General features: G+C 44.9%; 1 protein-coding gene across 1 annotated transcript in view; it reads left to right on the forward strand.

Moving 5' to 3' along the window:
* Positions 1 to 228: 228 nt before the first annotated feature.
* CPNE9 (copine family member 9) overlaps positions 229 to 22107 on the forward strand; it is a 69618-nt gene continuing 47739 nt past the window's right edge. Inside the window, exons 1-2 of the mRNA XM_058169300.1 lie at positions 229 to 479; positions 15006 to 15046. Of these exons, the coding sequence (XP_058025283.1) occupies positions 403 to 479; positions 15006 to 15046 (118 nt within the window). The 5' untranslated portion in view covers positions 229 to 402. The remainder of the gene's footprint in view (positions 480 to 15005; positions 15047 to 22107) is intronic.

Raw genomic sequence — 22107 nt, forward strand, 5'->3', positions numbered from 1 at the left:
CCTGCCCCTGCCCCCCACCCCACCCCACCCCACTCTTCATTCTCATGGAGGCGGAGCTGCAAGGGCTTTGGGGCGGGGCCGCCCTTTCTCCAGGCAAGGAGGACTCTCCGGCAAGCGCCACCCGCCGATGGGTTCAGCACCTCGGACAGTTCCTAGGCGCGGCGGTGGGCGGGGGCGAGGCGGAAAGAAAGGGCGGGAGAGTCGTGGCCCTGCCCGGGTCTCGTTCCTCCTTCTTCTCCTCCTCCCCCAATACGCAACACGTGCTGCCACCTGGCGCGGGAGCGGACGCGGCTAGACGGAGCAAGAAGCCGGAGCCGGCGATCGAAGGAGCCTCCTGCGCCTTCCCACTCCATGGAGAGCGCCCCGCGTTCCCCCTAGCGCTTCTGGAGGCTGGCGGCGGAGATGGCGTCTCCGGGAGCCCTGGAGTCCGCTCCCTCCCGAGTGCCAGCCACCAAGGTGGAGCTCACCGTATCCTGCAGGTGAGTGCGGAAGTGGCCGCGGGAAGGGAGGAAGGAAAGAGAGCCCCCCGCCACCCCCGACGACCCCTGATCTTGCTAGCCCCACCGCGGGAGGCTTGGCTGGATCGCAACTCACCTTCCTTGGGGTGCGGGGGGGGGGAGGGCAGGGCAGGGCAATGGGAATGGAGAGCTATGCTTCTTAGGTGGGAAACCTGCATGAAGACTGTGCAAACTGCGATCGGGAGCAACCCGGGGTGTTTTTCGTACAAAAGTGCATGGTGAATATCCCGCTGGGTGTGTGGGATGTGGAACATAGTGTGCAAGTAGGTCGTTAAAACACTCGATGCATTTCGTGATTGGGGAATGCGTCCAGTTGGGGTGTGACGCTATTATATAGGCTGCTTTCTGTCCGGTGGGGTATAACCAGGGTTGTGAGTGCTTGCGCATCAATTAGAGTTTCTTTTCTCTATATGTATAATGCTTGGCGTCTTTTACTCTTGGCATTTCCGTGTGCATGTGCTGTCACTCTCTTCTTCACTTATTCTGCATTTGTCTGGTTCCATATACTTTTTCAACCTAGTGTTCATCTTTCATTTATACGGTAAAGTGAACAAGCAGCTACCCATTTTGTCTTGTGTTGGCAGTGGCCAGTTTGTGCATATTTATGTTCTCTCAGTATTTGGGATTTAGATGTTTTTCCCCCACTAGTTGCCTTTCATGAATATCATTGCAGGCACTCATATTTTCCATTTTGTACGGCTGTTTTATACAGGCAAAATGTCATGCATTTGAATTATAAGGCTGGGATAAATCAAATATCACAGTTTCCATCTTGTCCCTAACCAGAAGAATTGTTCTTAACTAATGAAGATCTAACTACAATCAGGGCTTCTTTGCTTTCTTACAAATTTCAAGCCTATTTTGTTTAAGTTCAATCTGATATGTTAATATATACAGGGTTTTTTCCTATACAGAGTTCCATGTAAAGTTCTAAACTTGATTCTTGAAGGCATGTCCAATAAATTTGGCAAAATCCTGAAATCCCTTCATAGGAAAAAAACACATTTCTACCCGTCATGATTAAAAGTTTTAAAACATATGTTAGCTTTTGTGAGAAGCCCAGAAATTGGAGACAAATAGAATTTCCAGTAGTCAAAACTTCAAAACACCAATACAGTGTTCCCCTTCACTTTTTTTTTTGCGCTTCATGCCTCCCAATATTCATGTTTAAATGCTGATGCCTTTGAATCCGTGTTTCAGTACCCATGAATAGAATCTAATAGAATGTCAGCCGGCACATTTGTCAGAAATTAAGCATGGACATGATCTCTGGCATTTATGGTTTGTTCATTTTGCCAACCTACCCAACTCGGACCGGTTATTCCAATAGCTTAATAGAGGGTTTTATTTGGGTGGCAAAAATCTCCGTACTATCCCAAAGTCTCACCAGTTTGGATGCACGCAAAAAGGTTGGGTAGTTTCTCCCATGGGGTGCTGTGACACATATTCGAGGAGAAGAGGGGTGAGAGTTGTGCCTTTTTGGCCCTTGTGGGCCCCGAATGTTTAGGAAGCCGGGTATAAGTAGATTGGGAAGGCCGATGGGGGAGCCTAGCTGCAGGGAGAGAAGGCCTGTACCGCAGCAGTGCTGTAAGCGAATCGTTCCTGGCCCCTGGAGGCTGGGTTTAAAAATAGATCTGAATGGATAGAGAACAGAAGCCTTCCGTCAGGGAGCGGAGAGTAGTTCCCACCAACGATAAGCATCGTCCGTTTTGGTAGGCAAAGAGCAGGAACCTCTGTCCCATGAGGAATAGAAAGCATGTGTGGCTCTCGGCACCACAAGGCCAAGGGGTATCATTGCCACCTATGGCAGGTCTGCCAGAGAGGAAGCATAAAGCGGAGAATACGGTGCCAAGGAAGGTAAGTGCACAGGGAGGTAAAAGTTGGCTTCGTCTTTAGCAGCTCTGTTCTGGGGATGAGTGACGGGCACCTGCCCTTCTGCTCTTGACTATCCCAAGGCATTTTTTTTTTTTTGGCCCCTGTCATTGTAGGCTGAATTCAAAGGGATTAGTTCAGGTGCAACTATATTTTTTATGTTTCAGCTGCCATATTTTGGGGTTCCTGGGTTTCTCGGGGGGGGGGACACGACAAAAAGGGTGTTTTCAGGAAAATGCAGCTAGTCCTCGACTTACAACAGTTCGTTCAAGGGACCATTCAAAGTCACAATGGCACTGAAAAAAAGTGACTTATGACCGCTTTTCACACTTATGACCGTTGCGGCGTCCCATGGTCATGCGATCAAACTTCAGACGCTGGGCCACTGGTTCGTATTTATGATGGTTGCAGTGTCCTGAGGTCATGGGATCCCTTTTTATGAGCCTCTGACAAGCAAAAGTCAACGGAGAAGCCAGATTCACTTAACAGCCGGGTTACTAACTTAACAACTGCAGTGATTCACTTAACAACTGCGGCAAGCAAAATGGGGCAAAATTCACTTAACAAATATCTCACTGAACAACATACATTTTGGGGTCAATTGTGGTCATAAGTCAAGGACTGCCTGGAATATGCATCATGGTGGAGCAATGGTTAGAATGCACCACGGCAGGCTACTTCTGCTGACTGCCAGCTGACTACAATTTGACAGTTCGAATCTCACCAGGCTCAAGGTTGACTCAGCCTTCCATCCTTCCGAGTTGGGTAAAATGAGGACCCAGATTATTGGGGGCAATAAGCTGATTCTGTGAACTGCTTAGAGGGGGCTGTAGAAACACTGTGAAGCGGTATATAAGTGCTATTTGGACCAAACAGGTGGCAAAGAGAGATATAAGGATGGCAAACAGAGAAGCAAACTTACCAAGGAGTCAAATGAACCTGATTCCAAAGGTCAGGTACAATAGTACAGGTAATCAATTTACAACCATTCGTTTAATGTCTATGGGGATTCTCAGTCATCCAGGTCATGGTTGTCCCAAAGGTGCTTTTTTCCAAGAGGCAACTGGACTTCCTGGTTTTTCTTGGAAGGCGTTTCGCTTCTCATCCAAGAAACTTCTTCAGCTCTGAATGGATTCTGAACCCTTCCATTCCCCACCATCCAGTCAGAGCTGAAGAAGCTTCTTGGATGAGAAGCAAAACGCCTTCCAAGAAAAACAGTTGCCTCTTGGAAAAAAAGCACCTTTGGGACAAAAGCCCCGTTTAGCAACTGTTTGAGATTACGATGGCACTGAAAAAGTGACTTACAACCAGCTCTCCAACCTAAAACAGTTGCACATCCCCATCGTCTCATCATCAGAATTCTGGTGCTTGGCAATTGGCATGTATTTATTGTATGATGGTGCAGCATCCAGGGCTCATGTCCTTCCTAGCCAGCTTCTGACATGCAAAGTTAATGTGGGAAGCCGGATTCACTGAACAACAACTGTAGTGATTTCCTCAACAACAATGGCAAAAACAAATATCGTAAAATTGGGCACACCTCATTTAACAACTGCCTTGCTTAACATTGGAAATTCTGGTCCCAATTGTGGTTGTAACTTGAGGACCACACCTGTTCTGTACGATAGACCCACCCGTGAAGTCGTATTCAAGTTCATGTTTAGATTCAGCTAAGCTTAGGTTAGTCTTCTCTAACCTAACCTAACATAACATAACATAACAACAGAGTTGGAAGGGACCTTGGAGGCCTTCTAGTCCAACCCCCTGCCCAGGCAGGAAACCCTACACCATCTCAGTCAGATGGTTATCCAACATTTTCTTAAAATTTTCCAGTGTTGGAGTATTCACAACTTCTGCAGGCAAGTCGTTCCACTTATTAATTGTTCTAACTGTTAGGAAATTTCTCCTTAGTTCTAAGTTGCTTCTTTCTTTGATCAGTTTCCACCCATTGCTTCTTGTTCTACCCTCAGGTGCTTTGGAGAACAGCCCGACTCCCTCTTCTTTGTGGCAACCCCTGAGATATTGGAACACAGCTATCATGTCTCCCCTAGTCCTTCTTTTTATTAAACTAGACATACCGAGTTCCTGCAACCGTTCTTCATATGTTTTAGCCTCCAGTCCCCTAATCATCTTTGTTGCTCTTCTCTGCACTCTTTCTAGAGTCTCAACATCTTTTTTACATCGTGGCGACCAAAACGGGATGCAATATTCCAAGTGTGGCCTTACCAAGGCATTATAGAGTGGTAAAAGTAACCTGTTATAAAGTAACCTGGTGTTTTTTAGACAGGTTAATCCAGGGGTCTCCAGCCTTGACAACTTTAAGGCTTATGGACATCAATTCCCAGAATTCCTCAGCTTTGCTGGTTGAAGAATTCTGGGAGTTGAAGTCCACAAGCCTTAAAGTTGCCAAAGTTGGAGACCCCTGGGTTAATCCACAATTGCTGTTGCAGCAACAGAGCCAGTGACCCTCAAACCCTAACAGCAGAAGAGAGTGAAATTAGGCTAGCAGGGAGGGAAAATTCAGAAATTCTCCTTAACTATGAAGCCTTGTATCAACCTCAGCCATAGAGGTTGTAGAAAAAATTCTTTTAAAAGTTAAAAAAAAAGTTGGCCCCGCCCACCCAGTCACATTACCCCACCAGCACCAAGCCACGCCCACAGAACCGGTAATAACAAATTTTACATTTCATCCCTGGATTGATCTGAGATTATGATTGTAGCTTCATACCATCTAAGATTTTTGCTTTTGGAATGGCTACTCTGCTTTTGGCTCTAGTTTTCTCTCTTACCCCTCTTAAAACAAAGGAGGATGTTTGCCTATGGAATTGTCTTAGTACTGCCATGACAGTTATACAGGGAGAAATATACCAGTAAGTGACTTCAGCAAGATAAGTTCGACTTTGCCTGACTCAGAGACTGCCAGAAAGCAGATCCTTTATATAGGCCATGGGGTGTGGCTCCATGACTCAGCACTCATTAAGGCCTGCCCCTCCCTTCCTTCTGTTGCCTCCGCCTATCCAATCTTCTGATGCGAGGGTCACTCCAATCAGCTGTTGGTAATAAACCCTCCTCAGGCTCACATGCTGTGGAGGAGGGGGAGGGGTCTACTGCTCCGTTTGCCTGGGCATGGAGTCAGGGCTGGGGCCGGGAGGTGCTCCTTCTTCTGCAGTTTGTCTGGGCATGGAGCCAGGACTGGGGCCGGGAGGCATACATTCCTCCGTGTTTGGGAGCAGATAAGAAGGCCCCGGCTGCTCTGAGGGCGGGCAAGACACAACACTGTCAGTCTCTGGAGGCTCTGGAGTCCGCACCTCACTCCCCGATGGCCCAGGCCCCACCTCAGCCTCATCGCTGTCCAACTCCGTTGCCAGCTCCGCAGGTTGCTGGCGGACCACAACACAGCCAGCGCAATTCATGCAACAGTATTGTAACCCAGGTAAACCACAGAGCAGCCAAAGTTGTGCATGCCATTCCATTCTGGGGCAGCACATCACAGTAGTCCAATCAGAAAGTAACTAAGGCGTGCGTGACTGCAAGCAAGCCCTCTTGATTCAGGAATGGGCACATGTGGTGCACCAGATGGAACTGTGTGAAGACCTTCCTGGCCACAGCTGCCACTTGCTCTTCTAGCAGGAGGATGAGGCGCACGCTAGCAGAACAGCTCTGAAAATGGGTCATATAGGTTTCTTTATTGTCAATCACCAATTTACAAGAATCTTACCAGACTGCCTGCCTTCCTTTAGGAAATGGCAAGTTTAGAAATAAGGGTTTGACCTGAAATGTTTCTTCCCCATAACAGACTAAACTGGAATATATCTAAAAAGGTTAAAGCTGGAATATTTAAAAGCTGGAATATATCTAAAAAGATTAAATGATGGCAACCATTAACCAAAGTTTATTAAAACCGAGACGTTTCATTACTCATCTAAGTAACTTCTTCAGAATAACAAAATGTCTCAGGTTTGATAAACTTTTTGGTCCATTGTTGCCATTATTTAACTTTCTTAGATACTTTTGGCCTGGATGACTGAACCTTCATTTACATGTTGGCTTTTCATTTTGGGGAGAAACCCCCTGAAATCCGTATGGCAAGAGTTGTGTTCTGACCCAGCCTTAGCAGAAGCAAGAAACAGATTCCTTGTCACGAAAACCCCCACTTTATTTATCTCCTGTGAATTAATGGCATTTGCACACCGAAAAGTCCAGGCAATAGTCCTTCAAAGAGTTAACTGCAGTAACAGACTTTATCAGTTTCTTGCGATAATTGCCAGGCTGTGAGCCCCCAGCCGCAAAGCTGCAAATTAAGTTCTGGCAAGCAGTCTCTGAGGTCCAAAACACGATGAGCCAAATCTTGAGAAATCTGAACTGTTGTCTCCTACGACCACCACTCCCCAGGGAGGGGCCATTCTGCGTCCATGTGTGCTTTGTTTCCCGAGTCAACTCCTTGTCCTCCGTTGTTCTCCTCTCCTAACAGCTCTGTGCATACAGGCATCAGACAAAGGCCCCAGTTGTTCTTCCTCCCCACTTATCTCAGCCTCCAAAGGCAGCTGCCTCTCCGGTGGCTGGGAAATGTTGGACAGCCGTGGCTCTATCTTTGCATCCAATGTAGAGTCTTCTTCGGACTCCAGAGCTGGTCCAAGTTCCTCCCCAATCTTCTCATTGGCCAAATCTGCCAGCAGATCCATTGGCAGCTGGCAGGCCACAACAGGTTGGTTCTTTCCAAGGACTCTCTGCCTACCCACATTTTCATTTTGACGGAAGAAGTTACTTGAATGAAACAAGCAATTTCTTCAGAGTAATGAAAGCTCTCAGTTTTAATAAACTTGAATCCAGTTGCCATGATGTAACCTTTTTTTAGATACTTTTGGCCTGGATGATTGAACCTTCATTTACAAGCTGGAATATAGTTTTAACCCTCCTCATCTTCGTTGGGGCTTCTGCTCCTTCAGCCGGTGGTTCCACCCTGTCAGCTACAATCTGATGATGCTCAAGGTCTGTTTGAAGAAATGTTACTTCGTCCCGAGTCCGAGGTGTCCTTTCTCCTGACTCTGGAAAGGCCAAGACCATAACCACTCCATCTTGCTAGGCTTGAAATCCCCATCCAGGCCCTTCCAGCCTCCAGGCCCTGAGCCAACATCTGAACGGTACTACTTGCTCTACATGGGGTAGAGATATTTAATTGAGTACCATTAGCATACTGATGATATCAAACTCCAAGCCTCCGGTGGATGACCTCTCCTAGAGGCTTAATACAGATGTTAAATAGGGAGACGTGAGAAATATGAGGCTTCAGGCACCCTCATAACAGAGGCCCAGGGATGAATCTCTGCTCCCCACCCCCCAAAACTGACTAATACCAGCCCTGGAGGAAGGAGGAGAACGACTGAAAACAATACCACCCACTCGCAACCTACAGAGCTGGGAGTGGGATGGTGTCACTGTACATACCATGGACGTATCACTCCAGTGATAAATAACAGTAGCAGTGTTTCTAAATGGAGCCTGTTTTCCTGTCAGTCATTTTTGCTTAATCCCCTGGGCTGAAAAAATTTGATGGAGATCAGATTTGTAGGTCCAATATTACATGATATGGGAAGTACTTTATCAATGGTTAGAGAGTAAAAAGGGAAACTGGAAATAAAAGAAGAAGATTAAAGAAGAAAAGAAAATATGTTAAGATAGAGGTATAAATAATTGTTAGCAATAGGATGAGGAAGATAATTATGTGTAATGTTATTATTATTGTATTTTTACTAGAAGACACATTAAGAGGAAAAACAAATAGGCTTATAATGTTTAACTGTTTAATATATTATAATTTTAAGATTAGAGAATTATATTAAGTGAATGATGTTGTAAATGTTGAAGGTTGGCACACAGAGATATTTGAACCCAGACGACACGCTGTTTAAGGAAACGGTGAAATCCCCCTGGTTCTATCCAGTATCATTGGATAGATAAATATCATTACATCCCATTTTTTTACCATATGTACATGCACAGAAGGTTCTGCACATGTGCAGAAGAGGCACACACACACACGTGTAGTGCACGCTCGCTCCTGTTCCCAAACCGGTAGCGAAGGTAAGTGGATTTCACTGTTGGATGGAATGTTTGTATTTTGAAAAATAAAAAATAAATTATTATTTTTTAAAAAAAAAAAGATTTTTAGGTCCACTTTGCAAAACAGAGAGAAAAGTCTTTGGGCCGTCCTTGTGCTTCAGAGGGAAGCTGAGGGAAGCTATCGGTGGAAGCACCTTGTGGCTTCCTTGCGGCTGAGGCCCAAAAGCAGGAGGGTAGAATTGGCAAGGCAAATCGTACATCTCCAGAGCTTTCTCAGCTGCTCTGCTTTAAGCCTTGTCTTTCTTTGGTATATCTTGAAGGAATTAATCCACCGAAACTATGGCTCCAGGATAGGACAATGCCTTTGTGTATGACAACTGCAGCGAGACGATTCTTTGCTCAAAAATGGGAACGTTCCACACTATTCACCTCAGAGGAACGGTTGGTGAAGACGATGGAACTTAAGGAGATGTCTAACATTAATTTCTTTGATAAGGGGGGGTGGAAGTACATTTATGGTCGACTGGAAAATCTTTTTACATTTTTTGCACAAGATGGAACAAAATGCATGAATGATTTGCGGTTTTGATGATTGGAGAAAAAAATGGGTAATAGAAAAGAGTGAACATTTTTTTTTTTTGTAATCATAGTAACAGATAAACTTTGCAATTGTACTTATATTTGCTGCAAAGAAAATCGGAAGCGTCTTCTTTGTATTTCTTTTTATTCTTCCTTGCTGCACTTCTTTCTTTTTCTTTTCTTTTTTCTCTGCTTTTTCTTCATTACACGTAGTCTTTGACACAGGACCGCAACTGGGAGCAGAATTAAAGTTAATTAATGAGGTAAAGTGAGCAGTGCCTAATTTTACAGCCTTTTCTGCCATGGTTGCTAAGTGAATCATGGCAGCTGTTAAGTGAATCATGTGAGCAGAATGGTCATAAGTGTGAAAAATGGGCATCAGTCGCTTTTCTCAGTGCCGTTGCAACTTTGAATGGTCACTAAACGAACAGTTGTAAGTCAAGGATTACCTGTAAGAGCCAGGCTTTCTGAAATAGGAGGAAATAATCATGGCAGAGGTGAAGAGCTCAAGGGATTTTGCTCATATAGCAGGAAACCAACCGCAGAGCACGGGGCCAGTATTGCAATCCAGTGGTTTTGGATGATGCTTCACTAAGCCTGGATTACAAACTGTAGGCCAGTGATGGCGAACCTATGACAAAGGTATCATGCCACAATGTTTTGGGTGACCAACCAGCATTCACCAACACCCAACTGTTCCCAAAATCACACCCATTTTTTGTACAATTTTCAGAGACTGCAGAGGCAGCGTGAGAACGGGGTGTCCTCTGGTATGGCTTCTGGACTCTTTGACAGTTGTGTGAGAGGGCCATGTTTTTGTGGTCTCTCTCTCCAGAGCCTGCAAAAATTGGGCAATTGGGCAATTTTTGCAGGATTTCTGGGAACTGTATGAAAGTCAGGTGTTCAATGATTCATTCAATGATCCGAAAAGTGGACCCTGCATTTGCGGGAATATGAGGAGGAGAAGGAGAAGGAGAAGGAGAAGGAGAAGGAGAAGAAGGAAAAGAAAAGGAGGAGGTGGAGGAGAAGAGGAGGAGGAGGAGAAGAAGAAGAAGAAGAGAAGGAGGAGGAGAGGAAGAAGTAGTAGAAGAAGAGGAAGTAGTAGTAGAAGAGGAGGAGGAGGAGGAGGACAAGGAGGAGAAGAGGAGGAGAAAGAGAAGAAGAGAAGAGGAGGAGGAAGAGGAGAGGAAGAGGAAGAGGAAGAAGAAGAGAAGGAGGAGAGGAGAAGGAAGAAGAAGAAGAGGAGGAGGAGGAGAGGAAGAGGAAGAAGAAGAAGAAGAGTAGTTTTCGCACAGCCTTTGGAAGTCAGGTGAGAGGACTATGCTCACACACAGCCTCCAAATCCTCTGAAAATCAGGAAAGGTGGGTTTTTGTGTGCTTTTTGGAGGCTTCAGAGACCATGGAAAAGCATTCTCCAAAGCTTCTTCGAGAACAAAGGTTTTGTGCAATTCAGACATGCTTCAGGTAGATCCCAGGTGCCTGTCAATAGAAAGAGGACACCGCCGGAAGGTAAGAAGCATGCAGCAGATCCTAGGGATTATTTTATTTTATTAATTTATTGTATGATTATTCTCTTTTATTAATTTTATTTATTTACTTATTGGAATATGTCAAACAAAAATGAGAACAAGAATAAGAATAAAAATACAATGACAGGGACGATAGACACGTTAGTGCACTTATGCACGCCCCCTCTACTGACCACTTAAGTATGATGTAAGGTCCATGGAAGTCAATTTGTGACCGAAACTGCGAAAATTTGTAGCTGAAACAACTGAATCAGGTAGAGCCTTCCAGACTCTATTACAGAAATCATATTTTTTACGGTCAAGTTTAGAACGATTTACACTGAGTTTAAAGCGCATGCGTAGTATTGTGATTAAAACAGAAAATGTCATCTACAGGTAAAACATTACTACGTATAATTTTGTATGCAATACCTAGGTCTGACTGCAAACGACGCAGTTCTAAGTTATCCAAACCAAGAATTTCGAGCCTAGTAGCATAAGGAATTCTATTGTGTAAAGAAGAGTGCAAGCTAGTGGTGGGATTCTACAGGTTCAGACTGGTTCGGGTGAACCATTAGCTCCGACTTTCAGCTGTGAGTGAACCGGTTTACTCCGATTTTGAAGTTGGCCCGCCCACCCGCCCCTGCATTATACTCACCTATATTTCCATTTCCAAAGCCCAGCTGATCAGCGGGGCAGAGTGGATTGCCACGCCACAGCTGTTTTCCTTGCTGGCAGCAGTGCAGAAGTTTCTACAAACTGTGCACGTGCGTGTGTATGCGAAGTGCGTGCTTAGCGAACCGGTTGCTAAACCGGAAGGATCCCACCCATGGTGCTAAACTTTTCTTGTGAACTACTTCTGAACCCGCTCGATTGTACTGATATCAGATATATGGTGGGGATTCCAAACAGTTGAACAAAACTCTAAAATTGGTCTAGCATACGTTTTATAAGCTCTAATCAGCAATACAATGTTTCCAGAAAAAAAGCCACGCAAAATTAAGTTTACAATTCTTAATGTTTTTTTAAGCAACATTGTTACAGTGAACTTTAGAGCATAGATCGTGAGCGATAAGTACACCTAAGTCCTTAACAAAGTGAAGGTCATCTGCTAGATCAGTGCCACCTAGCTTATACGCTTATACATTCTGATTACATTTACCAATATGTAAGACGGAGCATTTATTAATCGAAATTTGAAGTTGCCAAACAGATGAACATTCAGACACATAGCTGAGATCAATTTGCAAAACAACAGAATTATCTGTAGAATTGAATAACATCGGCAAAAAGAATGCAATTGCTTTTAAGTTGATCGCATAAATCGTTGATATAGAGCAAAAAAACCTTGGGACCTAAATGCTGCCTTGCGGAACACCACTGTTAACTGATGCAGGATTAGGCAGCAAATTCCCTGTTGTGACTTTCTGCAGTCTGTTAGACAGGAAAGCAGCAATCCACTTCTACAAAGGTTCAGAAATGCCATAAGAGTTTAATTTCAACAGCAGTTTATCATGTACTACTGTATCAAAAGCCTTACCGAAATCTATGTTAATTGCATCAAGATTAGTTTTATTGTACTTATAAGAGGTTTTTATATTCCTGTAAGCCGTCTTGAGTCGCCATGTGGAAATAGGCGGCAATATAAATTTCTGAAAAAGAAAAAAAAATCATTGCACCATTGGTCTGTTTAAAGAACAAATGAATATGTAAAGAATTCTTTTTCTTTTGTTGGGGCAGAGGGGGGAGATGACATACCAGCAGAGTCAGGTTTCCGAATTTTTGACACAACCAGCCCCAAAGGTTTGCCATCACTGCCCTAAGTAAGCCCTGAAACTATGTCTGATCCTGCCCCGCAGGGCCCGTTCCCCACTAACACTAATCCAGCAGAAGTGAGCTTTCCAGGAAGCAGTTGAATAAACAGCTTGCCTGACTTCCTCAATACTATCAATTCAGCCTTTTCGTCTCAAACTTCGGTGATTCCAGGAGATGCTGAGCCAATCTCAGAGATGCTTCCCCTCCCCCCCAGCACACACTTTCAAAAGGCAACTGGACTTTCTTGGGGTTTTCTTTGAAGACCTTTCGCTTCTCATCTAAGAAGCTTCATCAGTTCTGACGGGATGATGGACCAAAACGCCTTCAAAGAAAACACCAAGAAAATCCAGTTGCCTTTTGAAAGGAAAAAAAGAAAAAAAGCACCTTTGAGACAACCATGTCCTGGATGACTGAGAATCTCCATAAACATGCTGAGCTTCTGGGGACCACTTGAGGCTGGGCCATGTCATCCTCACATCATTTCTGAACGTGTTTCGACCAGTGGTGGGTTTCAAAAAATTTTACTACCGGTTCTGTGGGTGTGGCTTGGTGGGCCAAGCTTGGTGGGTGTGGCAGGGGAAGGATACTGTAAAATCTCCATTCCCTCCCCAATCAGCTGGGACTTGGGAGACAGAGAATAGATGGGAGCGGAGCCAGTCAGAATTTTTACTACCGGTTCTCCGAACTACTCAAAATTTCCGCTACCGGTTCTCCAGAACTGGTCAGAACCTGCTGAAAGCCACCTCTGGTTTCGACGTATTTCATTTGTGGTCTTCTATTTGGCTTCTAAGATGAAAGTTTTCAAAGGACTGGAAACTTAGTGGCAAGACCTCTGGGACATAGCAAAAAGATAACCGAGCACGGCAGAGAGGAAAGGGGTTGAGGGATGTTGTGTGGAAGACCTTGAACCTCACAACTTTGCGATTTTCATTGGCGCTGTTGTACTTTTCTTATTTGTATAGCAAGAATTTCTGGGGTTTTTTTCCAAATCAGAAATGGAGAGACAATAGGTAAGAACCTCAGCCAGCTTTGCTTTGGACCCGGCTTTGCTTTGTCCCTCAGCCACCTTTGCTTTGGACCCGGCTTTGCTGGCTGAGGGACTCTGGGAGTTGAAGTCCACAAGTCTTAAAGGGACCAAGGTTGGAGACCCCTGTTCTAGAATCTAGATTACACTACTAAATTTTTAAAAAGAGGCTTGGGCGTCACCAGATACGGATTTGTGTGTGTGTGTGTGTGCGCGTGCGTGCATAAGGAATGTGAGCCACATTTTAATGCTGATGCTCAAAATAAATTCCTGAGCTGAATTTAATTACACACACGCACACAACTTTTGCATTAGGCTCCAACTGTGGGAGCTCCAGCTAATGGTTTCAAAAAGAACAAATGTTCGTACACTCTTGGCCTAGATATCATGAGGCCTAGCAACTCGTACATGAAAATAATATCTTGCTCTTTGTGGAGCCTCTGATTTTAAGCAGCAATAAATAAAGGTTTTTCTAATTATTGGGCCTCCCCGTTTGTATTTTGCCTCTTGCGTAGAAAAAAGAGAGAAGTGCTTAGTTATTATTTCGTTTATGTATTACTTTATTTATATCCGAACTTTATTATGTTTATTAAACAACTCAAGGCGGCGAAAATATCTAATATTTCTTCCTCCTCCCGTTTTCCACACAACAACAACCCTGTGAGGTGAATTGGGCTGCGAGAGAATGACTGGCCCAAAGTCACCCAGCTGGCTTTCATGCCTAAGTCAGGGCTAGAACTCACGCTGCTCTCCTGGTTTTAGCCTGGTGCTTTAACTGCTAGGGCAACATTGCTGTCTTACAGTCAGGGGGAACGGTAGAAGTGATCTTCAAAATAAAGCTCCGTTTAGGGAGCCCAGTGCTGGAAACAAACATCAAACGGAAGCTGCCACTAAATGGCAAACCGGAATAGAGGTGAGCGTTTTACACACAGCACTTACATTGCTGGCAGTTTAAAAGCTCCGACATGGTGGCTTGGCTCTGTTCTCTTTTCTCCAGCACAAAGCTGCCACCGGCTGTAGATTTGATTACCTCCTTTGATGGCCTCTTAATCTAGACATGTTATAATCCTAACAGAAGGAATGTTTGGCCAGAGAACAGAAGTAACCCAGAAGGGTCAGGGCGGTTTTATTATAGGGAAATCGATTGGAAGCAAACAAATCCTAGGCTTCTTACAAGGGGTGGGCTTCAAAAATTTTTGCAAGGGGTTCTCTGCCTGGTTGCTGGGTGGGCGTGGCCATGGTGGATGTGACCTAGTCGGCTGACTGCATCCCCGGGCTCCAGAGGCTTTCTTTGAGCCTCCGGGAGGGCGAAAATGGCCGCCCCAAGCGCCAGAGGCCCATTTCTGGCCTTCCCGAACTTCTGGTAGCCCCGTTTTTCGCCCTCCCCGAGCCACCGTGTGTGTCCTGCACTTACCTGCATCCAAAACAGTCTGCGTGGGGACTCCTGGGAGGGGCAGGGCAGGGTGGGCGGGGCCAGCCAGGAGTGGGATATGGGGGTTCTCCAAACTGCACAGAATCTTAGCTAGAGGTTCTCCCGAATCCCCAGCAGCCCACCTATCCTCTCTCTGTATTTGCACACTGGTAATTTCTGCTTTTTCTTTCTACTCTTTGGCTCCTTCGCCTTCGCAGGAATCTCTTGGATATGGACACTTTCTCCAAGTCTGATCCTGGTAAGTAGGCTCAGCTGCTACATCTAGGAACAGTAGTGGCATTGGCACAAAATGGTGGAGATATATATATAGTGGGAGCCCCACCCACCCAAGAATCAAAGACTGGCATCCTTTGACAGAGTCTTGACATGGTCCAGCTACCATGAAGAGACAAGAATAGAATTCAGCCATGTTAATTCCTATCGGCCCTTTGAGATAGGCCAGAAAATGAATTCCCCAAGTTTGATTGGGACTATATTTTCCTGATTTAAGCCACAATAACCGAATCGTGAAAGCCTGACCACATTTCCCCTTCCCTCCCTATTACAGGTAGTCCTCCACTTACGACCACAATTGAGCCCAAAATCTCTGCTGCTAAGCGAGGCAGTTGTTAAGAGAGGTTTGCCCTGCTTTACGACTTTTCTTGCCACAGTTGTTAAATGAATCACTGCAGTTGTTAAGTTACTAACCCGGTTGTTAAGTGAATCTGGCTTTCCCCATTGACTTTGCTTGCCAGAAGGTCGCAAAAAGGGATCACGTGAACCCGGGACACTGCAACCGTCGTAAGTATGAGTCAGTTGCCGAGTGTCTGAATTTTGATCACCTGACCATCAGGGTGCTCAATGGTCATGAGTATGAAAAATGGTCATAAGTCGCTTTTTTCAGTGCTGTTGTAATTTCGAGCAGTCACTAAATGAATGATTGCAAGTCAAGGACTACCTACGTACCCCTGGCAGTTAGGTGGAGCTAATGTGAATGTCTTCCTAATGTTTTCTTTGTTTCTTGACTTTAAAACATGTTTCTTGTAACCACCTCTGCAAAGTTTCCCCAAATCCTTTTTGTGGCTCCTTACATTTCCAAGGAAGCCTTCCCAACCTGATGCCCTTGAGATATGTTGGGATTACAACTCCCATCATTTGGGGTAATTGGAATTGTAGTCCAATGCACTCAGAAGACTTCTGGTTGAGGAAAACTGCTCTTGGGGTGTGTGTGTTCTGTTTGACATTAACCAAGTTAGCCTACTCAATTGGGAGAATATTGGGAGCATCTCAGTCCTGTCACAGGCGGCTGAAGGTGACACATTCACTGAATTTTAGCTGTTTACTTTGGCTATTTACTTGGAGAGTTGGCTGTAACATCAGTTACAGAACTGATCATCTCTTGGTCATCATCTCTTCCCAAGTCCTACACAAGTATGATGATATATGTTGTGCCAAGGGAGGAAGAAAATTACAAGCTAAATTAAATTTATAATCACACGGTTAGAAAGCAAAGCTGTTGGCAGGTCTTTGGCAGGGAATAAATCATAGGGAATATTAAGAGGGGCAGATTGTGTGTCTGAGAGGGAATGAATGGCTGAATGGCTGAATGAATGGGAATTACAGTGCTGCTCTGACTCAATATCAGAGCATATGCTTTGCATACAAAAGATCCCAAATTCAGTGTTCCAAATTCAGAATTGCTGATGGAAAACCAGGAGAGCTGCTGCCAGTCAGTTTGGGATAGACAACATTTTGAGTCTTGAAAGATGTGGTGGATGTACCCATCATGGCTGTCTAGAGTAGAGCAGAGCAGAGCAGAGCAGAGCAGGTAGAGTAGAGTAGAGTAGAGTAGAGTAGAGTAGAGTAGAATAGAATAGAATAGAATAGAATAGAATAGAATAGAATAGAATAGAATAGAATAGAATAGAATAGAATAGAATTTTTGTATTGGCCAAGTGTGATTGGAAACACAAGGAATTTGTCTCCGATGTCAAAGCTCTGAGCGTACATGCCAAGCATCAGAATATTAATCGTCATCATCATCATCATGATACCAATAGGAGGGGGTAGTAAAGAAGATAATAAGAATGCAAATAACAATACTACTGCCATACTACATGGGTAAATATGCATCGACATTAGACAGCACTGCATATTCACAAAAGTGTGCCAACTTCCTATTTAACGTTCCCAGTCTTTTAAAAATTCAGTTGATCAAACTTTCTTCTGGGCATCTCACAGTCCAAGGTGACGCTAAGCATTTCGACCTTTTTTAAAAAAAATTTTTTTATTTGCATTTATATCCTGCCCTTCTCCGAAGACTCAGGGTGGCTTACACTATGTTAGCAATAGTCTTCATTCTATTTGTATATTTATATACAAAGTCAACTTATTGCCCCCAATAATCTGGGTCCTCATTTTACCTACCTTATAAAATGGTAGCTTGGGCCTGGTGGGACTAGAACCTGCAGTAATTGCAGGCAGCTGCTGTTAATAACAGACTGCATTAGCTTACAGCCTCACCTGTAGTACGCAAGGCTCTTGAGCAATTACCTTATGAAAATATTTTATTTGGGATTCCCCCTGTTTTATTCATGGATGTTTGAAGGGTCCAAGCATCACTGCCCCTCTAACTGACCTTCACTTTTTAGCACTTGTAGATTGTTACCACTCTCAGGAAATTTTAGCACCAAGTTTCATTTAATTTGGAAGTTTTACAGAAGCTAATTGGCAAAGCTTTAAGTTGCTATAAGCTGAATTCCGCTCCAAGGACTCCTCACCTTTACCCAGGCAGCTAAGTTCTCTGTCAGCAATCTTCCTGTCTTTACCCATCTTTTTTCTTTTCATTAAAAATATATGTTCAGGAAGCAAGAAATAAAAGAGCTGCACAATGGCAGGTGATTGCTAGCAGGAGAAGCAGAAAAAATGGCCAGGCAGGTGCTTGACAAAGGCAATCACTTTTAGAAAATGAAGGTAATTCAAATGATCTGAATGGAGGAGTTAGTCGAAAATGCTTTCCTCCAAATGGCAAAGCAGCTAACAGTGCCATCATTGTTACGATAACAGAACAGGGCAATCACCGTGCCCCAGGCAGGGCAATGAATTTATATCCTAGAGCAGTGATGGCTAACCTTTTTGCCATCACGTGCCAAAAGCGGGGGAGCGCTTTTGCTGGCCGGGGGCATAATTCAATGCCCCCGGCCAGCTCGCATGTGTGCATGCAACCCTCCCCCACACTCCCACAACCCCATTGCACCCCATTTTGAGCCTAGCAGGCCTACTCAAAGCCTATGGAGGGCGAAAATGGCCTCCCCCACACCCCCTGGAGGCCTTCTGGAGGCCAGAAACGGCCTGTTTCCCGACTTCCACTGGGCCCGGTAGGCCATTTTTTTGAACTCCCCCAGATTCCAAAAGCTTCCCTGGAGGTTGGGGAGGGCAAAAATGACCTCCCCCGGAGGCCAAAAACGCCCTTTCAGAGCCTCCGTGGGAGCTCTGTACTTACCTGGATCCAAAACGAGCCGCGTGGAGACTCCTGGGAAGAGAGGCGTGGGTGGGGCCAGCCTAAAATCAGCTGGCTGGTGCACGCATGCGTGCTAGAGCTGAACTAGGGCAACAGCTCGTGTGCCCGAAGATATGACTTTGAGTGCTACCTGTGGTCCTAGAGCCTCCGAAGGATGATTTTGGAATGAATCCCCTGAAGGGGGAAAGTTTGAAGAAATTCATGACTGCATTGGTGGCATGGTGGTGGAAATTGTATCCAGAATTAAGGCAGCAGCTTGGTTCATATTTTTATGCTTGACTGAATATGAGACTCTACTCCATTGCCGTACTTTGACACATCCATTTTACAGTACATAGAATAACAGTGTTGGAAGGGAATTTGGAGGTCATCTAGTCCAACCTCCTGCTCGAACAGGAGACTCTATACAGTCTTCTGCTGAGACTCTATACCCCTATTGAGGGCCGCATCAGGGTTGTATTTGGCCTTGGGGGTGTGGCCAGGGGGCATGGCCAGCATGACATCACTCGTGTTGGGGGGGTGCCTGTGGTGGCCCAAGCGCTCTGCAGCGAAAGCGGCCTTTTGGGCCCGGTTTTTGGCCATGCCAGCCTCCTGCAGCGCTCTGCCAATGAAAATGGAGCTTGGTGGGGTACATGCTCCCCTCTGACCTCCGTTTTTGTTGGCAGAGGGCTGCAGGAGGGCATTGTGCCCAAAAACAAAGCCTGGAATGGCCCTCCCATGCTCCATTTTTGCTGGCAAAGGCACTGCGGGCTGGTCCTTCACTGTTTCCAGGGCGGCCCCGTGGGCCAGATCTAACCACCCTGTGAGTCGGATTCGGCCCACGGGCCTTGAGTTTGATACCCCTGCTCTATACTATTTCAGCAAAATGGCTGTCCAGTCTCTTCTTGAAAGCCTCCAGTGATGAAGCACCCGCAAAATTTGAAGGCAAGACATTCCACTGGTAGTTTATTGTCATCGTTAGGTAATTTGTCCTTAGTCCTAGGTTGCTTCTCTCCTAGTTTCCATCCGTTATTTCTTGTCTTGCCTCCTGGTGCTTTGGATAATAGTTTGCCCCCCTCATCTTTGTGGCAGCCCCTCAAATATCCCCTCAAAAATAAAATAATAAAATCAGTCCCTCAAAAACTTTGGGATCAAATGTTAGGGGTGGCAACTCTAGAAGCAAGTTGTTGTTGTTGTTGTTGTTGTTGTTGTTGTTTTGTTATTAATAATAATAATAATAATAATAATAATAATAATAATAATAATAATATTTTATTTATTTACCAACAGTATTAGTGTGAGCAGATGTTACACACAACAAGGGTGAGCTTTGTCTCATCAGGATGCAATTATTCTCACATCTTGCTTGCTCTCTTCCAATTCTTCGAAACCTCTACTTGTCAATTGTCTGTTCTGGTCCGCCACAACACTGGGTCACAACACTGTCCTTCTTCTGAATGGATCAGCGCTGCTTCCAGATGGCATTTTGGGGGATGCGGAAAAGGGCATTCCAGTCAGTGGGCCATCCCCTTCCGATCTCCATGCTTTCACTTTCCTGCTCGATTTTTCAGTAAGAAAAAAAAACAAATGCCAATTATATGGGAGTAAGGAGAATTTCTTGGCTTCGGGAAGGGAAAGAGAAAATCAGGAGGCAGGAATTGTCAATCTTCTCAGATAGACCAGACAGGAAAAAATGATCGGGCTAGCTAATATAAACTCTATTTTAAGGCTACCTTAAAGAGCCAAGGTGGCGCAGTGGTTACAGTACAGCACTGCAGGATACTTCAGCAGACTGCTAGCTGCAGTTCGGCATTCAAACTCACTTCCGAAGTGAGTAAAATGAGGACCCAGATTGTTGTGGGGGCAATATGCTGACTTTGTAAACCACTTAGAGAGGGCTGTAAAAGCACTATGAAGTGGTATATAAGTCTAAGTGCTATTGCTACCTTAACAGAACAAGTACAAATTTCTCACCACCTCTTTTTACAGCCTGAGAAACTAGGTGGTGTCCCTTTTTGAGCTTCTTTTCCCATCCTTTATGTAGCTGCAGGCTGTGCCCTCTCTTATCTGACCGTTCCCTAGGCAGCATCTCTTCTCCCGGTCTCTCAAGGTCTTTCTCATAAACCTTTACAGGAACTCCCGTGAATGCAGAACTATCAAATTCTGCAGCTGCTTCCACAACAGGTGGCAAATATCTGCAACAGTTCAATGGCTTCCTCTTTCTGTGGGATTGTAAAAGCCGCTGCTGTTTAAGATGTTGCAGGTGGCAGCTGTGCTCCAAAAGCACAAAGAGCTGTATGATGACCTTGAAAACGTGTACCTGCAGCATTTCCTGGGAAGAACGATTGAGATGGAACTCAAATTGGATGAACATCACCAGCGTCATGGAATACTAAAGTTCCAGCATAGATTCCGGATCAGGGCAGCACGAAAGGGCGTAGAAGAGCCCTTAGTGATCACAAAGCAGTTTTTTCCCCACCAAGAGCCTTTCAAATGTGTGAAGCTACAGGGACCAGGTTGCAAGCCATCCCATCTGGAGGATGCCCAGCTGTTCTAGAGTTGAGGATCTAACTCTAGTTTTGAAGTCTTCCCTTCTTTCCAAAAGCTGTTCTTTCAGATTTGTTTGTTTGCTTGTTTGTAGCTACCTTAACAATGTGGTTTTTTAAAAAAACAACAACATGCTCCACGCATGGAGGAAAGTTGCCATCATCAGGGTGAAACCCCATTAAAATGAAAGACTGGTTCAAACGTTAGCACCATAGTTGGATTACACACGCCTCTTGCCCCTTCTCTTTCCATTAAGTTGAGGATCATGAGTCTCTGCTGCATTGCTTTGACTCCTGATTTACTCTGGGATAAAAAAATGTGGCGAAGCCCTGGATCTCTTCCATATTATATGCTGTTAAAACATAGAACATAGAATTCCAAAGTTGAAGGGCCCTTGGTCCAACCCCCTGCTCAAGCAGGAGATCCTGTATCATTTCTTTCAAATGACTGTCCAATTTCGTCTTGAAAACCTCCAGTGATGGAGCACCTACAACTTCTAGAGACAAGCCTTTCCAGTTCCACTGATTAATTGTTCTCACTGTCAGGAAATTCTTGTTTAGTCCCAGGTTCAGTCTCTCTTTAATGATCTTCCACCCATTCCTTCTTGACCTGCCCTCAGTGCTTTGGAGAATAAAGTTGATCCCCTCTTCTCTGTAACAGGTCCTCACAGACTGGAAGACTGCTGTCTTATCACCCCCTAGTCCTTCTCTTCGTTAGACTACACATACCTAGTTCCTGCTATCTGTCCAAATTCATCTGTCTTTAGGTATTTTTTCTTACCCTCAAGTGAAGAGAATGTCCTAGGCTCATCCACACAAGTTGCTTTTGGGCACATCTGGGGCTTCTTCCAATTGCCCATTGGTGTCCAAAGAGGTCTGTTAGCATAATTGCAGGGCATTATAGAAGGTCCCAGGGAGCACAGCAAAAATGGGGACTTGATCTCCCCCCCAGACTATAATCAAATCTGTTCCAAACAAATTTACTGCTACACCCAGAGCGTTTCAGCAGGATAATTCTGCCAAGAACCTGCCAGAACCAACTTCTTGGATGAGAAGCAAAACAACTTCTCCTTCTCCTTCTTCTCCTCCTCCTCCTCCTCCCTCTCCTCCTCCTTCTTCTTCCTCCTCCTCCTCTTTCTTCTTCTTCCCAGTTGCCTTTTGAAAAAGCACCTTTGAGACAACTACCAGTATGATCTGGATGGCTGAGAATTTCCACAGACATTTTGCCAAGAATAGTACATTTGCTGTCTCCTGTCTTATCCCAAACTCCCAGCC

Source organism: Ahaetulla prasina, chromosome 2 (genome assembly GCF_028640845.1).
Source record: "Ahaetulla prasina isolate Xishuangbanna chromosome 2, ASM2864084v1, whole genome shotgun sequence".
NCBI classification, from domain to species: Eukaryota; Metazoa; Chordata; class Lepidosauria; order Squamata; family Colubridae; genus Ahaetulla; species Ahaetulla prasina.